General features: G+C 41.1%; 3 protein-coding genes across 9 annotated transcripts in view; 1 reads left to right on the top strand and 2 right to left on the bottom strand.

The window, feature by feature from the left end:
- OVGP1 (oviductal glycoprotein 1) overlaps positions 1–3,207 on the bottom strand; it is a 26,965-nt gene extending 23,758 nt beyond the window's left edge. The window contains exon 1 of one of the 2 annotated variants that reach the window (XM_063815952.1): positions 3,086–3,207. The gene's annotated coding sequence lies outside the window, so the exon portion shown is untranslated. The remainder of the gene's footprint in view (positions 1–3,085) is intronic. The other variant, XM_009429508.5, reaches the window with a different exon arrangement.
- On the bottom strand, positions 2,149–11,166 carry WDR77 (WD repeat domain 77). 3 transcript variants are annotated; one of them, XM_016931949.3, is made up of 11 exons: positions 10,929–11,062; positions 10,494–10,679; positions 9,304–9,445; positions 8,964–9,013; positions 5,927–5,997; positions 5,740–5,794; positions 5,197–5,268; positions 4,527–4,635; positions 3,899–3,967; positions 3,189–3,264; positions 2,825–3,133 (listed from the first exon to the last, which is right to left on the bottom strand). In XM_016931949.3, exons 1-11 carry the CDS (start codon positions 11,041–11,043, stop codon positions 3,071–3,073), a joined length of 1,008 nt encoding a protein of 335 aa, XP_016787438.1. In that variant the 5' UTR covers positions 11,044–11,062; the 3' UTR covers positions 2,825–3,070.
- Positions 10,677–23,217, top strand: ATP5PB (ATP synthase peripheral stalk-membrane subunit b). Of its 4 annotated transcripts, none has more exons than XM_054685633.1 (8): positions 10,677–10,824; positions 11,289–11,458; positions 11,714–11,750; positions 16,096–16,241; positions 17,963–18,126; positions 18,507–18,632; positions 21,342–21,521; positions 22,804–23,217. In XM_054685633.1, exons 2-8 carry the CDS (start codon positions 11,419–11,421, stop codon positions 22,879–22,881), a joined length of 771 nt encoding a protein of 256 aa, XP_054541608.1. In that variant the 5' UTR covers positions 10,677–10,824; positions 11,289–11,418; the 3' UTR covers positions 22,882–23,217. The 4 variants fall into 4 exon arrangements, with proteins under 4 accessions (XP_054541608.1, XP_054541607.1, XP_513639.2 ...); XM_054685632.1 differs by having other exon boundaries at positions 16,060–16,241; XM_513639.7 differs by lacking the exon at positions 10,677–10,824 and having other exon boundaries at positions 11,224–11,458.

Raw genomic sequence — 23,217 nt, 5'->3', positions numbered from 1 at the left:
TCCTGGATTGCAGCAGTCCTGTGATCACTCAGTGAGACCAAAACTCCAGAAATGCCTATTTTTGATGGAGAACTAAAAAAGAAAATGTGTTTGGGGTCCCAGAGTTGTCTGCTTACCTTGTTTACTCTTCCAAAACTGTATCATGTGAGCTGCTGATGAAGTTCTTGAGAAATTTCAATTAACTCAAAATTGAGACTACAGCTTACTTATCCTTTTTTGAAACAAAATCAATTTCACAACTGATTCTAATGTGTTCAGTGTGACCATTACTCACGCTGTCCAAATGCAACAAGAATCTGCCTCTTAATAATCAGAGCTCTTTACTTTCAGGTCTAGATGTGGCAAGAAGATTTGGAGCCCTCTGAAGTCCAATCTGATTTTTAAAATCTCCTGTCCTTTCTAACATGCTATCTGGAGGAAACATGGCTGGAGGCCCACAGCAGTTAGAGCTTGGGTGTTTTTGCTGCTGTAATATGATTGTGAACCAGTAAGTAAGGTCCATATAGCTATTTATTAAAGAACCAGACTCCGACTGTCCTGTTGGGAAGGAGAGACACCTTGAAAATTAGCCCAATGTCTGATGCCACCTGAAATCATAGGCAAGGCTTCTTCAGTATTCCTTGTGGTTCTGAGCACCATCCAAGGGGTGAGCCTCATAGCCCTTGGTGGACCAGAGAACAGCCGTGGAAGAGTAGGTTTGATTAGTGGACTTCAGAGTAAGGATGTAGATAGGGAAATGGGTTTACTCTAATGTTTAGACATTTTAACCAATGAAATTAAATGCAAAATATTTGTATATTTTTAAACAAATAGATTGATCTCATTTCAACCTGTCATCAGCTCTGCACTCACTCTACTAGAACTATCCTCAAGTGAAGGACCTAGCAAATCACCCCATATGTGACAGTACCATTTCTAATTATTCTGTGGTCATCTTTTATTTTAAACTATCTTCTTTGTTCATTGCAACATATACATTTACCCAAAATTGTGCTGGTTGTTCTTCCTACTGTATTTGATAAGGTTTATAAATATCTTGGTGGTGGTCACTGATAGATGTGAATTACTCTCATCAGCACAGATCTATCTGAACCAAAACATTTTTTTACAATAAAATATGGTCCTTCAAAAACCATGCTTTCTGGTCGGGCACGGTGGCTCATGCCTGTAATCTCAGCACTTTGGGAGGCCAAGGCGGGCAGATCACCTGAGGTCAGGAGTTCGAGACCAGCCTGGCTAACAGGGTGAAACCCTGTCTCTACTAAACACACAAAAATTAGCTGGGCATGGTGGTGGGCGCCTGTAATCCCAGCTACTCAAGAGGCTGAGACAGGAGAATTGCTTGAACCCAGGAGGCGAAGGTTGCAGTGAGCCAAGATCATGCCACTGCACACTAGCCTGGGCAGCAAGAGTGAAACTCCATCTCAACAAAAGAAAAAAAAAACCTACGCTTCCCTTCCATATTGTAACCACCTTGACACATTTCCTTCCTTATCACACATTTCCACACATTTGCTTCCTTATCTCTTTCACTGAGTTTTTTCTCCATCATTCTTAAGTCCAGGAAGAGAAGGGCTATGCAAATTCCTACTCACCTCAAGCTCCCCCACCCGCTACTTTCTCTAAGTGTCCACAAAATTAAAGTTTTATCTTTGAGAGGCAGAACTTAAGTGATTGTACCTACCCATTCTATTTCCTCCCACATTATAAAAATGATGCAAGACTTTATTCCTACTCCACATCAACGCCAGAGGATCACACAACTACAAATTCCCATGTTTTACTCAAGGGTAATCATGTCAAGGGTGAAGCATGGAAGCTTTACTGAGAAATATTTTGCCCATATTCCTTCAGACTTTCCCAGTTTCATCATGTGATTTTTACCTAAATTGAACCTGCAAAGCTCAAAAGTACATAATTGATTATATTTACTTTCAATATAATCAGTAATTGATCCATGACTCCTAACTGGCAATATCCACTCCACCAACCCAAGAATAAATGTTTACCTTAAGTTCTAACTAGCTACTTTGGGAAGCTGAGGAAGCACAGGAAAAATAATGGGCTACAAGACCAACACCATGATGACTCACATAAGTGAAATATATCTAACTACACATAACACACATGCTTCAAAAAAGACAGGCCAACAATGCCTAAACTCTTTATTTCACCAACCAGTATTTCTGATTTTCTTCTTGATACTGGATTTTAAAACCTTAGAAGTCTATAAATACTGCATTCAGACTTTCCACATCAAGAGAAAGGGAACCAGGGCAGAAGATGTCAGGCCCCATGCTGTTTTCGGGTGGGAAAAGTGGCAAAGATTTCTCAACAGTCTGTGTCAGTTTTCTAACTTAATTGAAACATCTTTAAGCTCTCCTTCATCCCCAAACTTTCCCCTATGGTGTCTACGATAGAAAAACACTTCTCTCTCATATATGTCCCATCACTAGGGAGCCGGGGGAAAGGGAGTGGGCATTACACAGGCAAGCCAAACTTTTTATTCAGCCAGAAAATGGATTTCTGATTCAGTTTAATGGTAAGGAGTTGTGTAAAACCGTACCAAGTCCTGCTTCTTCCTCAGAGTGAGCTGGGCTGCATTTTTGTGACTGGAAGCATTTCTCATAATGGTGAATTAAGCACTATAAAAAAATAAAGTCAATCCCATCTCTATGAGTAGCATAAGAGCTGCTTCCAAGAACCCAGGGATGCCCACATCCCATAACCCACGCAGACACGGCCAATTCCTCATAGACAGCTACATAAAACCCTTTCGTCAACTTGTTTTGGGGGGCGAGAGAGAGGCAGTGCTTAGGGAAGATGCAGGATGGATTTTTTTTATTCCTGCCACTACCAAAAACTATAGATCTACACACACACTCACACGCACATACATGTCCATTTTTAAGAAAGCTTTTCCTCCCTGTGACTACAGGAACCCAGAATCCAGCCTCCCTCAGGCTGAGAGACGATGCCTATTAACGGCACAGATCTAGCATATCAACATACTATAGAAGGCTCCTGTGTTGTCTCACAAGCTGAGAGGGCAGGGCAAAGAAGTGGACACTCATGGGGGACTTGCTTTTTGTCTTAAATCCAATCTACTCAGTAACACTTGCAGGTCCAGGGGCTGGGAGAGGTTCTGTGGGCACAATGTGGTGGACGACCTGATGGTCCCAGCCCACTGTGGTAAGCAGGGAGTGATTGAGCGGGGACCAAGTCGCATCTCTCACAAAGTCTCTGTGGGCTTGGCTTCTAAACCTAGAAGAAAGAAAAAAAGTCGGGGCAGAGTAGAGACAAGAAAAGCAGACCTGGAGAAAAAAGAGAACCCAACACATCTGGGGCACATTTTTTGGGTGTGTTACACACATTTCACCAACTGTATGGCCTCATCGCCAGGATAGCAGTGTAGCTATCCACAGTGGATGTCATCAGTCATCCAATCCAGTCTTCTATTTTCATAGATGAAGAAATGCTGGATAGAACAAGACAGTGATGAGGGGCAGTAATAGGCAGCAAATCACGGCAAGGAGGGAAGTACAATTCAGGTCTTCCAGGTGCTGCCTTTTACCCTGTAGCAGGCTGCATTTCATACGCAGTTCTTTATGTGAAAGGGTAGACTGCCGCCCCCTTGTGGGAGAGCGCTGGAGGGCTAGACTTAAAAATTCCACCTACCACCCGCCTCTACCAAGGACACGGCTTGTCCTTGGGGTTGTGAATGTGCCCCAGGAATGGACAGGGTCAACAGTCAGCCTGCTTCCATTACCAAGTCCCTTCGGATACAGATGGACAATCTGTTCTCCAAAAGCACAACACAGTTTTCTGAAGAGGAAAATGACTCGCCCACCCACTGCTCCCCTTCCCTGATTCCCAAAGGATTCCACTTCACACTTACAACTCAGAAAGGCTTGAGTCCAGCACAGCAAGTGAGCAGTCTTCACTGAGAGAGGCCAGGAAGGGCACACTATCAGATGGAGGAGAGGGTTGTGAAAGGTCAAGCCTGGATCCCAAGACAAAACCTTAACTGGGCCGGCCCTGCCGCCACTGTAAAGTGACCCAGGAAAGGCAGCCTGATTCCCACTTTTGGCTAATCTGGCTACTACAAGTCCACACTAAAAGTTTCAAGTAAAGATGAGGGAAATGAAGCAAAGTTAGGGTTGACAACCATCCTGGCAACTAACCACCCCATCTGGTCCCTCTCTATAGCTTCAGCAATAACCCAGAAACACAGGCTTTTCCAATCTCACAGTCCTAGAAGCCCACAATATTAACCATTTTGGGTGTTGGGCAGGAATGAAATCACATTTTAGCCATTTCAGACAGAAACCATCTAATCTGAAAAATCCTTTGATTCCCAAAGGATTCCACTTCACACTTAAGAGATCTTCGATGTTCCGAAACCTCAGCTAGAACACTGTCTGCTTTAAGGAACTACTTCATCAGCTAATGCTTTGAAAACATACACACACACCCTCAGTGTTCCCATTTATACCCATCAGGCCCCTGATGACAAAGAACAGTACCTGTGTGGGGAGAACACCAGCCCAGTGACACACTGGGAGTGTACAGCTGAGCTCAGGACACAGCTTGTACTCTTGGTGTCCACAAGGGAGACTGTCCCATTCTCATCACCTGTAGAAGAGAAGGAACATGTCATAGTGATTAAGAGCATGGACTTTTGTGCCAAAGACTTGAATCCTAGTTCCTCGAGCTTGTAAAAGTTAACCATTCTGAGCATCAGTTTTCTCTTTTGCAAAGTAGGAATAATAAGTCACTGGATCGTTGTGAAAATTAAGTTAATGAATGAAGCAGTTATTATTTTAACCACAAACTATGTCACCATATACACAGCCTCATGACCATGATAGCTCTACACCTACCCACAGTAGAACAGAATTCGCTATATAGCAATCCACTTGCTTTGTGGCTCACTGACTTATAGCCATGCCCAGAATACAGAAGCTGGATCAATCAATCAAAAATCAAATCCACTGGGAAAATAATCATGTTCTCCAAAACTACACTAAAACTACGTTGGCATCACCCCAACTCCCCATTCTCAATTCATAATTCATCTAGTGTCCATGAGGGCTAAGACTGAGCAACAAGGGCCTTGTGTGTTGTGGAGTCAGCTCTTTCACTTTCCTCCTCCCCTTTCCCAGAGTCAATATGAAGTCTGACATGGTGTCTTACCAAAGGCAAAGACTTCACTTTGCTGAGGATGCCAAGCCAGTGAGGTAGGAAGGTAGCCAGGTGCACTGCAGCCTGCAAAGGAGAGACGAGGGTCTGGACCAAAACTCAGAGTACAGAAGAAGCAGTTTCTCAAATGATATCACTCTACATCCTGGGAGCACCTTTATTTGATTTCCCAAACCCTGCTAAGGCAGCAGTGTCCTCATCCTTGAGCCTCATAACCATTTATCCAGCAGCCTCCTGCCCTTTCTGGACACGAGTCACAGGCAAGTTTCAGGCACGAATCATGACGATAACAATTCTGGCCCCTTTGTCCTCCCATCCAATAAAGTAAATCACCCACCCAGGAACTGGCCCTTCCTCTTGGTATTCATTGCACAGAATGGGGTTAGCAGAGCCTCACTGGAAAAGAAGGAGATTATGTCACTCATGTCACAGTAACTACACTGGGCATCTAGCAACTATGCTTTGACACTGGCCAAAGACAGTCTCTTCTATCAGGGTTCCAAGTACTATTCTCCCACCAGTGAATCTCAGACTCACCAATCTGTGATGCTGGCTTGGGACAGCGGGTATCCCAGAGTAAAATTCTATTGTCCTAGAGCAAGGTGGAACAGAAAAAGGATTTCACAATCCAAAGGAGCAGCTGCAGGCCAGAAAGTCTCCACACTAGAGACTTTGGCCTATGGACGGCTGGAGTGCGTTTAGGGAAGAAGGAGCTATCTCTTACCTCGCTGCATGAAAGAAACACAGAGTCCTTGTGAGGAGAGGCAGCAACACAAGTGACCTGAGCAGCATGAGCTATAAAGGAGAGAGAAAGAGAAATATGATAGAAAACAAGCTGAAGCATTACAAGAGGGCCAGCCCAGGAATAATCAAGGGGCAGGAGGGAGGGAGGGCTGGTCTCATGATGCAATTTAACAAATTTTGTGGGAGATTATGGATTAGACAAAAGCTAAGAGGAGAAGTTTATAGACTTATAAAACCTAAAAAGCCTTGTAAAAAAAAAAAACGTATTAGTGAAGATAATGAATGAGAAATTAGGGGCTTAGTAAGAATAACAAAGGAATTTCCAGTTAAGGCATCCTAGATGTGAGGGCTAAATAATTCTAGAATAGCAGTCTTCATACTGGAGTACACACACCTCCAAGTAGTATACAAAAACTTTTGAGGGAGTTCTGGGCGCTAATAGTATTAAGAGAGCCAATTTCTCTAATGTTCTCTTTCTTAAAATTGAACTGCCTCTGTTTTCAATCACCCTTCTCCCACTTTATAGAAAGAACACATACCTGTCATTCATCCCAGATCTTTCCATGGTACAATGCTCAGGGGTATAAAAATATAAGGGTTCTAAACTAAGGGACAAAAGGGGCTTTTCCATAAGAACCAAAGAGCAAAAAGAAAGAGCATCTAGGTAAAATTCAATGAAGGGGGCTGATCTTGTTTCAGTCACACCACAAACACAGGTATGGCTCTGTGACTTAACTCTGTTTCTGTCTAATAATGACAACTAAAAAATATGATTGATCATTGTGATAAGGACATATTCAACAACTTTATCTGAATTTAAAAACAAAGTCAGACTTTTTCTGACAGAAAATTTAGTCTATCTTGGTCCACTGGCTTTACAATGCAGACTGGCTTTTGCCAATTAGGCTATTTGGTAGACATTCATGCAAACTAAGTAACCTGCGAATCTAAAATTTTGACAAATATATGCTTGAAATAAGCATACAATAAATTATATGCCAGAAATTACCTTCTCTGCAACTACTCAAATAAGTATTTTTAGGTATCAATTTAAAAATGTATGAGGGGGCACAGATTTTCAAAATTGTTTTAGGAGGTCTACATGTAAAAAACTTTAGTCACTGCTACATGTTAATTAGAAGCTGTGGAAACCTTTTCTACAGTCATTTTACCAGACTTTCCCAGGTAGTCTGAATGTGCCCCTTCCCTGAGGCAGAAGGATGGAATTAAACCAGTTTCCATAGTTCTTTCCTAGCCCTAGAATTCATAGAATAAGGATAAGAAGTAAGAAAAGGAATTTATTGCTCACTTGAAAAAAGCAAAGCTCTGGGACAAGCACCATGGTGGTGTACAAAAGATGAATACATGGTTCCTCTACCCTCAAAGGTTTTGGGGCAGGGTGCAGTGGCTCATGCCTGTATCTCTCAGCACTTTGGGAGGCCAAGGCAGGAGACCACTTGAGCCCAGGAATTTGAGACCAGCCTGGGCAACATAGCAAGACTCTGTCCCTACAAAAAATAGAAAAATAATAAAGGATTTGGAATTCAGCAGGGGGAATAAGACACAAACACAAAGAACTAACAAAAAGGTTGCATGGCAGAAATGCTGAAAAAGAGTTAGCATTAACCAGGAAAGGACATCATATGTCTAAGAAATAAAAAGCAAATATAATAGACATAGGACATTGACTTTTTTTTTTTTTTCCCTGAGACAGTTTCACTCTGTTGCCCAGGCTGGAGTGCTGTGGCATGATCTTGACTCACTGCAACCTCCGCCTCCAGGGTTCAAGCGCTTCTCGGGCCTCAGCCTCCCAAGTAGCTGGGATTACAGATGTGCACCACTACGCCTGGCTAATTTTTGTACTTTTTGGTAGAGTCAAGGTTTCGGCATGTTGGCCAGATTAGTCTCTGACTCCTAGACTTCATATGATCCACCTGCCTCAGCCTCCCAAAGTGCTGGGATTACAGGCGTTAAGCCACTGCGCACAGCTGGGCATTCAACATTATTGTAAAACTATTTCCAAGTGACCCTGAGGGTCCAGGATACTGGACCTTGGATATGAGTCAGTGATTTCTCTGGCCTATAACTTAATCATGTACTTTGAAGTTAGAAATGGCAGGGAAAGGCACTTAGCCATTGAGAGAACCACAGTGATCCCCCAGCATCTAAACCTTGGAACCATGTACACATTAAGGCTCTAGACATTATCTTCACAAAGAATGGCTCCCAAGATAAAGTTAACTACTAGTGCTGTTAATGAAAGTGAGCAGAAAGAGGGGCATTAAAAAAGTAATGGTTCTCACCAGAAAACAGACATTTTATGAAGGTAAATACTCAAAAGTTCAAGATTTAAAAGTCTCAAGATTTATCCCTCAAGAATGTCAAGGATCTAGTAAGCTTGAAGAGAGGAAATGGAGTAAAAGGGCTTCAATGCCATGACAAGAAAATGGGATTTTAATCCACAGGCCACAAGAAACTAATAAAAGACCAAAAGAGCTAGATTGCTAGTGGAGAGATGAGTGCCACTGCCTGTGTAAGGTAAAGCCTGAAAGTGAATACAGGCATAGAAATGGACAGGAAGGTGACTGACCAGTGGAAAAGACTAAAAAGAACTTAGTGGCCAACCGATGGTGGGAAAACAGAAGGGGTGGAAAAGGACCGAGAGTTTGAGCCCTGTGTTGCCAAGGTGGTGAGGCCATCAATAGAAACAGGGAAACTGGCTGGTCTGAAGGTAGTGAGTTATCTCAATTGATTGTTCAGTCAGTTACAGATTAAACTCCTTGTTCTATTCTTTCCTCCCTTTTCACTACTGCACTTGACTAGTCGAATTAAAAAAAAAAAGAAAGAAAGAAACAAGGAAATTGAGAAAAGGACAAGGAGTAGATACTGGAGCCTGACTATTGTTGTACAAGAAAACTATCAGAACATGGAATTGCTGCTCCTAACATCAAAGCAAAGTTCAAAAAGTCCAAAAACACAACAGCTAACACCAGGGCTAAAAATGAAAGAATACTCACCTCGGTATGAACTCAGTACCACCTGCTGAGCAAGGTCCCAAACCTTGATGCTAAGAAGCAAAAGCAAACAGACATTTAATCTTGACCTACACTATCAACATAAAAACGTGTTCAAACAAGAACTTCCTGTAATCAACATTCCCCAGGTCTTTGCCTCTTGGACTGCTGCTATGGTCTACTTACGATAGACTGCAAAATCCCTAAGGAAACCTTATAGACATGCTAAAATAAGTCACTGGATTCTTAGAATAAGCCCAAAATGTTACCTAATGAGGTTAACAGGATAGGAAAGGCACCCACAGGAGGCTTAGAGACAGGAGCAATGAGAACAGGGACCCACCAGATGTCTTTGCTACCACTGACAGCTTGTGTGCCAGAGCTCAAGACACTGACTGTAGACACAATGTCATCATGCTCATACTTGCAGAACTTGCTGACAATAAGTGTCTCATTCTCATCTAGTTCCCACAATTCAACAGCACCTGTTGGGGGTAGGGTAAGGAAAACATGAGCTTGGATTATACCAAGGCAATAATTCACTTCTAGGATTCAAAGAGCCATTGTCACTAAATTAACAAAGTAAGTTAGTTATTCCTGTAAAAGCAAAGTCCACATCATTGGAGAGTTCAGCTAATTTCTGAGTCTTTGACTTTATTCTGCGTTACTGTTTTCCTAATGACAGCCCAGACAAGTAGGTGCAGAAAGCTTCCAGAAAAAGACAAAGATGGAACAGTCTGTAAAATTCATTATCTGCTTTTAGTGAGAGAATATGAAAAATGAGCTGCAAGGGGACAAGGATGAAGTTTCCACAACTGTTTAAGCAGCACACTATCCAGTGATGTTAACACTTCCCCATTATTTGGACACTAGTAAGTATTTGCTGAACTAGTTGAATAAATGTCTTGCAGTCTTTAAAAATATGTTGAATAATTGAACGTCTTGCACAGTGACTGGTTAAGTATAGAGAATCCGCCAAAAGTTGTCTTCATTATGTAGTGTTCAAGCTCAACTGTCAGAGAGGTTAAATCTATCAAAAACTGGGACTTTAAACTTCCATGCAATGCCGGCCAACTTCCAAATTCTGATTTAAAAAAAAAAAAAATGCCAAAGCCTGCATCGCTAAGCCTAACAGTCAACAAAAAGAAAGCAGAATGAAGACAAGAAAGCGGTAAGAAATGGGAAGAGACATGTAGCACAGATTGGCTTCAGTGTCATCTTAAAATCAAGATTATGCTTGGTCTGGGCTGTGGGGGTTAAGGGGCAGGTTACACAGAAGAAAAATGGTTCCAATCCGTTGCTTAATTTTGTTACGGATTTTTCTAGGAAATCTCACCAGACAATTTAGAATTTTAGAAAAGGTATTTCCCACCTACACAAGAGTTTGCATTCGGGGCCAACACTCTCAGGCTCCTCCAAGCACTGAGTATAGGACGTTAGATATTGAGCTCAACCCTACGGTACCCCAAGTCTCCATTCTACCGTTCCACCCGGGGGTGGGGGTGGGGGGTGGATAATGGGATAGTGACTCACCTGAATCGGAGGCCACTAGAATACCTCTCTCCCCAACCCAAGTGAGGTCAGCCACTCCAGCCTCCGTTTGGACTCCGGCGGAGCAGAAGCCTTCGTTGGGGGCGGCACAGGGGTCCTTAAAAAGCCAGAGGGAGCCGGCCCAGCAGCGGCCACTCAGGCTGGAGGCCCCGAGGAGAAGCGCCCCATCTACGGGGGGTACAAGCTGTCAGCGCGTGAAGGGTAGAAGGGCTCGCCTCCATGGAGACCGCACAGAACAGCGTTCCGGCCGGGTCTGGATCTGAGCTCAGGAACGCGGGGCAGGGCTGGGGACAGCTCGGTGACGCGACCCAGGGTCAGGATAACACGCAGGGCGGGGATGGGCTGGGAGGGTCAGTCTCCGGGGAGGGGCGCCCTGGGCTGGGGTAAGGGAGCTCCCAGGCCCGGATCTCGGCTCACCAGACCGGTACCGCGCAGCCTCCAACTGCCGTTCCATGCAGGCGGGCGCATTTGGGGGAAGATTCCACTCCCGGGCCGCCGGGGGCACTAGGGGGGGTGGGGTTTCCTTCCGCATCTCCACGGTTCCAACTCCAACCTAGACTCAAACTGGACGCCGGCCAGAGACTCAGCTCCGGCAGCAAACCCCACGTGGTGCACCTCTGAGCCTCCGCCCCTCTCCCGAGGGAACCGCAACTCTACTTCTCGCGAGAATTGCTTCTATGGCTCCATCCTGCTTTCCGGCTGTCGCCCTCATGCGATAGGCTCTCAGCGGTACTTGCCTCTTCTCGCGATAATTTTTTTTTTTTTAACTCTCCCAAGGAAAGTTGAAGGAAGAGTACAAAATTTTCATCTCGCGAGACTTGTCAGCGGCCATCTTGCTCCTGCCCTGACAGATTCTCCTATCGGGGTCACAGGGACGTTAAGATTGCAACCTGGACTTTCGTTGACCATGCTGTCCCGGGTGGTACTTTCCGCCGCCGCCACAGCGGGTAAGGGGTATAGACCCTGCTCTGGACTATCAGAGTGATTGGAAAGAAGCGAATCTAGGGGTGACAGGGAGGGGAGAAGGGCGCAGCGACACGGGCCTGAGCGGCGAGTGGTCAGTGCAGTTCGGAAGGGAGCGTGGGGTCTTGAGGGACGGGAAAGAGGGGTACATAGGCTTAGTGATAGAGCCTGGCGGGGGTGAAGAAGGGGCAAACCAGATTTCATTTGACTTTGCTGACCTTCGCCTTGTCTATCTGCAGCCCCCTCTCTGAAGAATGCAGCCTTCCTAGGTCCAGGGTAAGTGTGAGGATAATGCTCCCTTTCGTCTTTGTTTTCACTACCTTTTATTTCCCGATTCCTGCCCCCACCCCCTTAGCTTTAGGTCAGAAATTTCTTTCCGATAATTTTGGGACACTTAAACCCTCTTTCAGACAAGACACTTGTTCCTGTAACTGCCAGGAACGCTCTCATACCACCTAATGACCAAGATTTTAGCAGGATAAGTAACGTATTCTAACTAAACTAGAAATTGGTTTTGCTGTCTTCTATACCCGCCCTACTCCTTTGTGACCTTCCCTTGGGACCTTATGACATGTAGCTTCCACAGCCTGCATCCGAGTAGATTACATACCCAAGAATAAATTTTGTTCAATAAAACAGTAAAGCATGTTGTTTACAGTCGGTTTCCCAGATATCTAGTTTTTGCTGCCATATGATAACAATCAGAGAAATCATTCATTGATTCAGTAAATATTTATGTTGCCTAAAAACATAACCAAGGATACAAGAATGAGTATGGCTAATTACCTGCCCTCATGGAGCTCACAGTCTAGGAATGGGAGGCACCTTAAGAGTATTGGTTTAGAGTGAGGGCTCCACAGCCAGTACAGGGTCCCTGGCCCCTCCACTTACTGGCTGTGTGACCTCAATTTCCTCATCTACAAAATGGTGATAATAGTGCATTGTGGCTTTTGAGAATTAAGAGACAATTGCTGTGAAACTCAAAAACAGTTCTTGGTACATAGTGTGTGCTTAGTAAATTTAGCAGCTGTTACCGTTAAAATTGTTCCATAAGACATGTCCATTTTCCTAGAGATTTCTCTTTTTACTTCCAAACTTAGTTCTAAAGCTTGCAAAATACGGTAACTCAAATTGAAAAAAAATGGACTTGAAAAAGTGGTCTTATCTATAATTAAGTCTCATGTATGCAAAAAGTAAGGCTATAATTGACTGCTTCCAACTTAGAAGAAAAAGGACCCCATACAGACTTGTAAACAAATAATTGTAATACCAGGTAGTAAATAACTTATATTTACAAGATACAAGGAATGTCCTTGGTTTTCTTTCACACTCCATGTCCAGTACCTCAGCAAGGCTCTTCCTCTAGAAATTTGGACTCTGACTGCTGCTTCCACTACCGCTAAAGTAGGAACCACTATAAACTTTCACCTAGGTATTTTAGTAGTCTCTTAATTAGTCTTGCATCTCTATTCTTGTCCCGTTACAGCCCATTCTCATAATAGCCAGGAGGATTATGTCAATCCCCCACCAAGGCCTTCCAGAGCTCCCCATCCCACTTGAATAAAATCCAAACTTAGCATAACCCAGAAGGTCCAACATGAATTGATTCCATCCTAACTCTTGACACCATCTCCTTGTGTTCTCTTTTTAGCTCATTCTCCAACCTTGGTGTTCCTCTGAAAACTACCAAGCGCATTCTTGCCTCAATATCTTTCTACTTGCTCTTCTCTCTTTTCCCCAGATCATTGGGTCAAATGTCATCTGACTCCCTACCAAAAAACTCTTCCCCATTTTGTTGCTCCCTATCCCCTTACCTTGCTCAGTTTTTCTCCATAGCACTTAGAGCTGCCTGAAATTTTGTATGGAGATACACACTCACCCTTCCCATACCCCCACTAGAATGTTGAAGGCTGGAGCTTTGTTCATTGCCATGTTACCGGTGCCTAGCATTAGTAGAAAGTCAGTAAATGTTTTTTTTAATTGATTAAAAGAATGAATGTTAGCCCAAAATGGGGGGAGGGCTTTACAAATCTGGAGGCTAATTGGTCTTGGTAGTCATTGCTCCTGATTGGTCTTGATAGTCATTGCTATAAAGTCATGGTATGAAGGGCATACAAGGCAGAAGGAGCAGCATAAGGCAATTTTTTTGTGGTGTTTCTTTGTTTGTTTTTGAGAGCTGTTAAGTAATTCCAGGAGAGTAAGAGAATGAAGGAAGATAAGGTTATAAAATTTGGCAGGACCAGGCACAGTGGTGGTTCATGCCTATAATCCCGAGGCCAAGGCAGGAGGATCACTGGAGCCCAGGAGTTCAAGACTAGCCTGGGCAACATAGACAAAAACAAAACAACAAAAATTTTTAAAAATTTTTTAAATTAGCTGGGCATTGTGGTGTACGCCTGTACTCCCAGCTATTGGGAAGGCTGAGGTGGGAGGATGGCTTGAGCCCAGGAGGTGGAGGCTGCGAGTGAGCAGTGATGGCACCACTGCACTCCAGCCTGGGTGACACAGTGAGACCTTGTCTCAAAAAAAAAAAAAAAAATGACAGGTACTAGATTATGTATGTTATATTAAGTAGTTTTCTGTAGGCAGGAGAGAGCCTGTTGAGTTTTCAAGTCAGATTTTCATTTTAGAAACATTGGCAGTAATGTGAGTGGGCTAGGTTTAAGTTGGGGTATTTAATAAGAAGCAGAGGCCAGGTATAGTGTCTCACGCCTGTAATTTCAGCACTTTGGGAGGCCGAGACGGCAGATCACAGTAGTTTGAGACCAGTCTGGCCAACATGGCAAAACCCCGTCTCTCCTAAAAATAAAAAAAAAAATAGCTGGGTGTGGTGGCACATGCCTGTAATCCCAGCTATTCAGCTACTCGGGAGACTGAGGCACAAGAATCGCTTGAGCCTGGGAGGTGGAGGTTGCAGTGAGCTGAGATCATGCCACTGTGCTCCCGCCTGGGTGATAGAGCAAGATTCTGTCTCAAAAAAATAAAAAATAAAATAAGCAGAGATACCAGGTTTTGTATTGTTAAACTAAGCAAGAGGTGATAAGGACTTGAACTAAGGTAGCTAGTTAGGGAGACTTGTCAGCCTAAGCATACCATTTAGTGCTATGATTTAAATCAGTGCTTCTTAGCCTGGGGTGGTTTGCCTGCAGGTGACATTTAGCAATGTCTGGAGATATTTTTCAGTGTTACCATAGGATGGGTCGGGGAGGGAGGGGCTACTGGTATCTATTGTATAAAGGCCACAAAGATACTGCCAGACATTCTACAATGCACAGAACAACCTCTTACAACAAAGAAATATCCAGTTCAAACGTCGGTAGTGCTGAATTGAGAAACCTTGATGTAAATGAAGGAATCTCAAGCATGATTCTCAGATTTCAAAACCTGGTGGGGTAGCTAATATATTTGGAGGCAGAAATAATATTCAAAAGATAAGCATTGTACCAAAATAAATGAAATAATGTAAATTCTTATATTACAAGAAGATAGAAGTTGAGAGATTGGAGGAATGGAGGGTAGGAAGTGGGACAGAAATACACTGAAAACTTGAAGGAGACTAAATGACAGCAGATATAAAGGGACTAGATTTTATTTCATCAGAAGCTTAAGGAGACATCAGTATGCTGTAACTGTTAAAAGTGTAGTCTTAAGCTGCTTTAATACAAGAATAGTTTCCAAATCCACTGTTGATAATAGTTCAATTGTTCAAGCTCAGTACTGGCAATAGTAAGTTCTCAATAAGTATTTGTAGGATGAATAAATTGGCCAGACTATACTTAAAGTATTATATTCAGTTCTGTATACCTCATTAAAAAAAAAAAAAAAAAAAAGATAAAACCAGAGAAGTCCTTACGGGCAATCAGGATTGTGAGGGAACAGATGTTTGACCCAGGTACATGTGTGTTATCTTACATAGAAAAGCAAAATTAGAACTAAGAATGGATTGAGGTTCCAAGAATGTATGTAGCATCTCAATTCAAAGATGAACATAATTAGAGCTACCCAGTACTGAAAAAGTCTGTTACATATAGTGTTTAGCACTCTCATCAAAGAGAGTATTCAAAAAGGTCCAGGAGCTTACAACATATCAGGCATATAATAGCTAACCACTTACATAGAACTTTTCCATGTGCCAGGCATCATTCTAAGCACTTTACATATATTAACTCAATTAATCCTCTCAACAACCATATAAGGTATTATCTTCTATTTCCATTTTACTGAGAGAAATCTGAGATTACAAAAGCTTAAGTTCTTTACTCAAAGTCAAGGAGCAGGTCTAGGATTTGAACTCAAGATGCCTATCTGACCGCCACGTCCACATTCTTACATATTTCAGTGCTAATAATAGACATACAAAGTGCTAGACAGATGATCTGCAAGGCTGATAGAAGGGATTCCAGTATTGGGTAGAAGGTTAAATGTCTGTGATTAATTCTTTGCTGTTGTCACAGCTGATTACTGGACCCTAACCTTCCCATTCCCAGTCCATTCTCTTTCCATTATGAGAGTTAGAAAACTGCCTCAATCATCAACCCTATTTATTGTTTCTGCTCATTATTCATACACTGTTTTCTCCTTAAAGAAACAGGCTTTACATTTGTACAATTACTACCTGTAGGGTATTGCAGGCAACAAGGACCTTTCATACAGGGCAGCCACACCTTGTCCCTGTACCACCTCTTCCTGAATACGGAGGAAAAGTTCGTTATGGACTGATCCCTGAGGAATTCTTCCAGTTTCTTTATCCTAAAACTGGTGTAACAGGTGAGCATTTTTGCCTAGTCTCTGGTAATATGTTTTGATGGCACCACTAAAATCAAGTTAGGTGGGTTTTCTTCTTTGGTTTTTTTGTTGTTGTTGTTGTTGTTGTTTTTTTTGAGACAGGGTATTACTCTATCACCCAGGATGGAGTGATAGATCACAGCTCACTGCAGCCTCCACCTCCCCAGGCTCAGGTCATCCTCCCACCTCAGCCTCCCGAGTAGCTGGGACTTGGCGTGCACCCAGCTCATTTTCCTATTTTTTTGTAGAGACGGGCTTTCACCATGTAGCCCAGGCTGGTCTCCAACTCCTGGGCTTGTGGGATCCACCAATCTTGGCCTCCCAAAGTGCTGGGATTACAGGCTTGAGCCACCCGCCTGCAGCTGCAAGTCAGCTATTTTTAAAAGGAAATTGTAACAATTGATTTGATTGCTCCAACTTGTCTTTGGTATAAATTTATTTGGGATTTTAACTTAATTTTACAGCATTATCTCTGTTTGTTAGTAGATCAAATTTTTTGATGCCTGCTTTATGCCAGGCACTGTTCTAGCCATACAGTGTTGAACAGTGTTAAGTGCCTGCTGTCCTGGAACATACATTCTGTTGTAGGATGACAATAAAGAAATGAGTAACTGTATAATATACTGTTAGGTAATGAAAAGGGTACGAATAAAAATGAAGCCATGTAAGGCAAGAGTCCCCTGATTAAGTTTATGATTCTCTCTACTACATGTACTGCCTTTCTTGGCCCATACCCAAGTATTGCTATGACTGGAACATTGGAAACCGAAGATTGTTTTTTTTTTAGCCCTGGAGTCACCTAAAGTAGCATTTTCCTAACTGAAATTGCTAGAAACATTAGTCTCCTCAGACGTCCATAGGTGATAAAAATGTTACATATGATAGATGTTTCCTGCAAATTCATATTTAAAATGTGTATATTAAAGGCAATTAAAAAAAACTGTTGGAACTTTGTATGGGAAACCGGGTAAAATGTATTTGAGTTTGTAACCCTGTTGTTCTTATGATACATCCTGCCATCCTATGATTCTCAGAAATACTGTAAAATGCTTTCCTAAAAGCCTGCTCTGGGCCTCCCTTACATCCTGTGAGGCGCGGAGGAAAGACTAAATAAATGTAAATCATGGTTTGCATCCTTTCAGAACACATGGCCTCGTTAAAGAAAAAGCCATATTTGAAGCATTGTAATTAGGTGCTACAGGAATTGAGAATCCTAATATTTATTCATCCTTTTATATACATATCACTTTGTAGTTGTTTTTTGCTTGTTTCTTGTGTAAATTTTATCCGGTCTAGTGTCCCATTCAATAAATAGTATATTTTGCTGGACAAATTACTTCAGAAAGTTATCTGACATCTTTGTAGAATAGTTTAATTTACTGTGCGGGGTATTGTGCTTAACATTTCTCAAATTTATCAGACTGAAGAAGGTACTGTCCCCATTTTACAAATAAGGAACTAAATTCAGAGATTATTTAGATTGCTCAGTTTCTTTAAAATTGTAGAGTCAGTATACAGATTTCCCTGAGTCCATATCTTTGTTCTTTCAACTCTACCATACTGCTTCCCAATCCAGTGTTTTGTCTTTGAATCTAATTAAGTCATTACTTTGCCTTCAGCTAATCAAATATAGAAGTACCTTTCTATCTTCCCTCTTTTAGGCATAGCATATCCATTCATAAAATAACTCTTTCTTCTTTTAGGACCCTATGTACTCGGAACTGGGCTTATCTTGTACGCTTTATCCAAAGAAATATACGTGATTAGCGCAGAGACCTTCACTGCCCTATCAGTACTAGGTGTAATGGTCTATGGAATTAAAAAATATGGTCCCTTTGTTGCAGACTTTGCTGATAAACTCAATGAGGTAAGAACCATAAACTTTATTTCCTATTTTAGACTAGCAGAAACATGAAGGTCATCTAGTGATATTTTTGATATGAGTGTTAGGGGAGCAACATATAGAAATGAATCTAATGCTTCAAATAAGTGTTAATGTTAGTTACTAATTTGAGATAATTTTTTTATATCTACTAAACACTTTAGCTTTTCTATAGTTTAATCATTCAAAAGATATTCTATAGTTATTATGGGCAATTCTTTTTAAGGATTTGTGCGTTTCTTTCTATGTTTCTTTGTGGGTGTTTTTACAAATGAGATATACAACTTTGAAGAAGCATGAAATGAATCTCCTTTTTTTACCCTTTGTGCTTTCACTGATCTTTGTTGTTGCTATCACAATTGTAGCAAAAACTTGCCCAACTAGAAGAGGCGAAGCAGGCTTCCATCCAACACATCCAGAATGCAATTGATATGGAGAAGTCACAACAGGCACTGGTTCAGAAGCGCCATTACCTTTTTGATGTGCAAAGGGTAGGTTTCAGAAGTTTCTAGGAAGAATGAAGTTACTTGTTTTGTGCATTTTTTTAATTCAGAATTTTTTATGAAGAATGGTTAAATAGATTGAACGTATTTTATTTAGAAAAGAGAAGATTTGTGTAGGAGTTGTCATTCACAACTATTCAAACATGTAAGAACTGTCAAGTGGAAAAATAGTTCAAATTATTATAAAATTAGAAACTATAGAAGCTATTAAAAAAACATTTTGGATCCACACAAAATGAAATAGTCATTAAGTTAAAGCTGATTTAAAAATGGCATGCACTGTGTAAGGAAGGCTAGGTAAAATACATCCTGTGTATTTCATACACACTTGCTGCAAGAACATCTTAACATCTTTGCTGTAAGGAAATCTGATACTGTACATTCTAAATCCACAAAGCAGGCAGGGCACAGTGGCTCACACCTGTAATTCTAGGACTTGAGGAGGGTGAGGCAGCAGGACTGCTTGCACCCAGGAGGTCAAGGCTGGAGTTAGCTGTGATCCCACCACTGCACTTCAGCCTAGGCAACAGAGCAAGACTCTCAAACACACACACACACACACACACACACACACACACACACACACACACACACACAACAAATTCAGATAGCAGTAGAGCTTTTTATCATGGTCAGAACATGATTAGATTCTAAAATATGCAGCTTCCAAAACAATCTTTAGGAATATGTTCAAGTATTTTGTTATTACTGTTTTTATTTTGAGCCTTGTACTTTATGGCTAATATTTAAAAGTGAGGTGCTGTTATGTTGAAGTTTTATATTAAAATGAAATGAAAAATGAGATGCTAAGGTAGAGTAAGCATCTGAAATAGTTAGGATCTTGGCCAATATTTCTCAATATTGGCCAAGATACTAAGCATCTGAAATGTTTAGGATCTTGGCCAATGTGGTCTTGGTACCATATGGATTAGAGTTATCTTTGGTGTTCCCTTTCCAAGACTTATGGAATCAGAACCTTTCTTAGGGGCTATCCAGAATCTGTATTATTTTAAACAAGATCCCTAAAGACTCTTAAGCACATGGATATTTGAAAATCTCAGAAAATGTTAATTCCATGTATATTTAGGTTACAAAGGGAGAGTGCTTCCTGCTTCTTGGATAGTATATACACACACGTGAATGCATGCATACATATATTTTGGCTTTTTTAAAAAACCATATTGGAAAATGTAGCTTTTTCCTAAGAGTCAAATGATAGTAATTTAGGTTTTTATTTATTTACATTTACTTGATAGATATTTATTGAGTTCTTCCTGTGTAGGTATTCTGATCAAGGCAGAGTGCTGAAAATATAGTGGAGAACAAAAAGCTTCTGCCTTCATGGAGTCTTATTTTCTAGCCAGCCTTTGGGAGAAGCACAGAAAATAAATAATTGAACAGATGCAAATGTCAACAGGTAATAAATGCCAGATAGAAAAATAAACTAGTATTAAAAAGATTGCAGGCCAGGCGCATTGGCTCATGCCTATAATCTCAGCACTTTGGGAGGCCAAGGCGGGAGGATCACTTGAGCCCAGGAATTTGAGACCAGCCTGGGCAACATAGACCCCCTTTCTACAAAATTGCGGGAGGAGGGAGTCACTGTTTTTATAGGGCATTCAAGAAATGTCTCTAATATGATATTTGAGCAGAGACCTGAAAGAACTAATAGTGCAAAGTATGTGGATTTTTGGGGAAATAAGTTCCAGGCTGAGGGAAGAACAGTTGCAAATGCCCTAAACCTGGAAGTTTGCTTGATATAGTCAAGGAAAAGTAAGAAGGCCCATACAGCTGAAGTAGAATTGGTCGGGGGAGAATAAAAGGAGATAGAGGGAGGCCTGGGACTGTGATATATAAAGACCTTAGGCTCCTATAAGAACTTTGACTTGGACTCTGAATGAGAGAAAGTCATTGAAGGATCATTCTGATTGCCTTGTTGCCAATAGCCTTCAGTTTGGTATGCATTGGTTTGTGATGCCTATGGGTTAGCCAAGTAGAGATATATAAGAGCTTGGCCTTATGTAGCCTTACTGCCTGTATGCTGATCTTGGCTTCACAGTTTATTAGCTCTGTAACCTTGGGCAAGTTTCCTAACTTCTGCCTCAGTTTCCTCACTGCAAAATGGATACAATTATAATAACTATGCCATGGTTTGGTTACAAGGTTTAATTGAATCTAAACACGAGTGTTTAGAGCGTAGTCAGTACTCTACAAATGTTAACTATTATTTGATCCAGCAAGTATTATGACATAAACACAAAGACAAATCTACAATGTATGCACCATTATTTGTAGTACCAAAAAATGAATTATAGAATATCAGTATAGTGGAATCCAGTGTAACTTAAAATTGAGGTAGGTTTGTGTGTCATAATTAATAAAAGTGATGTGTATATGCCTATATTTTGATGGGTATACCTATATTTTTATTAAATATTTCTGGGAGGGAATACAAGAAATACAGGAAGTTAATGGCCTATGGGGGAGGCTGAAGGAGACTTTATTTCATACAGCATCACTTTTAAATATGTTTTTGCCATATGCTGTTATAATTTCTAGGTACATATTATCTATTAAATAAAAGAATTTCACGTAAAATACAAAAGAAGTGGGGCATTCTCACTGGCAGAATCTTCAGAGTAGAAGTATTCCTTCAAGTATACAAACAATATTTATCATTTCTTAATTTTGCCCCAGAATAACATTGCTATGGCTTTGGAAGTTACTTACCGGGAACGACTGTATAGAGTATATAAGGAAGTAAAGAATCGCCTGGACTATCATATATTTGTGCAGAACATGATGCGTCGAAAGGAACAAGAACACATGATAAATTGGGTGGAGAAGCACGTGGTGCAAAGCATCTCCACACAGCAGGTACACAACATTTTTGTAGGTTCTGATGTTGTACTGGTATCTCTTAACAAGTATCTGCTGATGTTTTGTTAAGGTAGGAATAGCTGGCAAGGAGTCTTTAGCCTAGAAGTAGCAGTGTAACCCCGGTTTGTTTTTCTGGATAGTGATAAGCAGGAAGATGCTGCATACCTGTCAGGATGGCTTTTCTCTTTCCTTAAATTTGGGTAACATTAACTGATATATTTAATTTCTCTATAAAATAGACTGGGCTGGGCACGGTGGCTCACACCTGTAATCCCAACACTTTGGAAGGGCGAGGCAGGAGGATCACTTGAGGCCAGGAGTTCAAGACCAACCTGGGCAACATAGCGAGATCCTGTCTCTACAAAAAATTTAAAAAGTAGCTGGGTGCAGTGACAAACGCCTGTAGTTCAGCTACTCAGGAGGCTGAGGTGACAGGATCTCTTGAGCCCAGGAAGCATAGGCTGTAGTGAGCTGTGATTGCAGTATTGCACTCCAGCCTGGGTGAGAGAGCGAGACCCTGCCTCAAAAAATAAATAAAAGACTGAACAAGGCTATTTCTAAGCCCCTTCCATTTTCTAATTCCATGACATTCCATTTCTTCTTTTCACCTGCATAACTTGTCTGTTTTGAACGGAAATGTTTTCTATTTGCTTAAACTGAATTAATTTTTTTTCATTTATATTTTTGCTTTAATATGACTTGATTTTTTTTTCTTTCTCGAGTTTATAACATTTAAGTATTTCTGGTTGTTTTCAGCATAACCTATACAGGATTAGAAAAACAGTGTCTATCAAAGTTTTTTTCTTTTTTTGATAAACTGTCTTTTACATAAAAGTAATATATATGCTTACTTAAGAAACTTAGAAAATACAAAAGAAGTCTAGAAAAGAGATTAAAAATTATTTTCATTCTTAACATTTATATATTACTAGTATTTGTTGAATTGGTCTTTTTCAAGTAACTGTTGGTTGTACAAGCCAACATCAGTGGCAGATGGTTACAGGAATATCTGGCCTCAAATTCTATACAGGTTTCACCCATAAAGGCTGTGAGCCAGGGAATTTTAACTAACCCCCTGGATTTGCTTAAAATAAATCGTATCTCCTCTGTGTTAATTAATTTTACTTCTAAACCTGTCTAGTAGCTGTATAGTGTTAAGCCAGTAATCATCTTGAGGTTCTGGTCTGGTAGGAGGTGTCTTTTAGAATAATGGTGTTTATACTCTATACTTTTCTGTGTTTTGGAAAGGTCTAACCAGATTTCTCTTTCCTTATCACAGGAAAAGGAGACAATTGCCAAGTGCATTGCGGACCTAAAGCTGCTGGCAAAGAAGGCTCAAGCACAGCCAGTTATGTAAATGTATCTATCCCAATTGAGACAGCTAGAAACAGTTGACTGACTAAATGGAAACTAGTCTATTTGACAAAGTCTTTCTGTGTTGGTGTCTACTGAAGTTATAGTTTACCCTTCCTAAAAATGAAAAGTTTGTTTCATATAGTGAGAGAACGAAATCTCTATCGGCCAGTCAGATGTTTCTCATCCTTCTTGCTCTGCCTTTGAGTTGTTCCGTGATCACTTCTGAATAAGCAGTTTGCCTTTGTAAAAACTTGCTGCCTGACTAAAGATTAACAGGTTATAGTTTAAATTTGTAATTAATTCTACCATCTTGCAATAAAGTGACAATTGAATGAAA

This window comes from Pan troglodytes, chromosome 1 (assembly GCF_028858775.2).
Source record: "Pan troglodytes isolate AG18354 chromosome 1, NHGRI_mPanTro3-v2.0_pri, whole genome shotgun sequence".
Lineage (NCBI taxonomy): Eukaryota > Metazoa > Chordata > Mammalia > Primates > Hominidae > Pan > Pan troglodytes.
The sequence above is the reverse complement of the archived record's forward strand: the minus strand, read 5'-3'. Positions and strand labels throughout refer to the sequence as shown.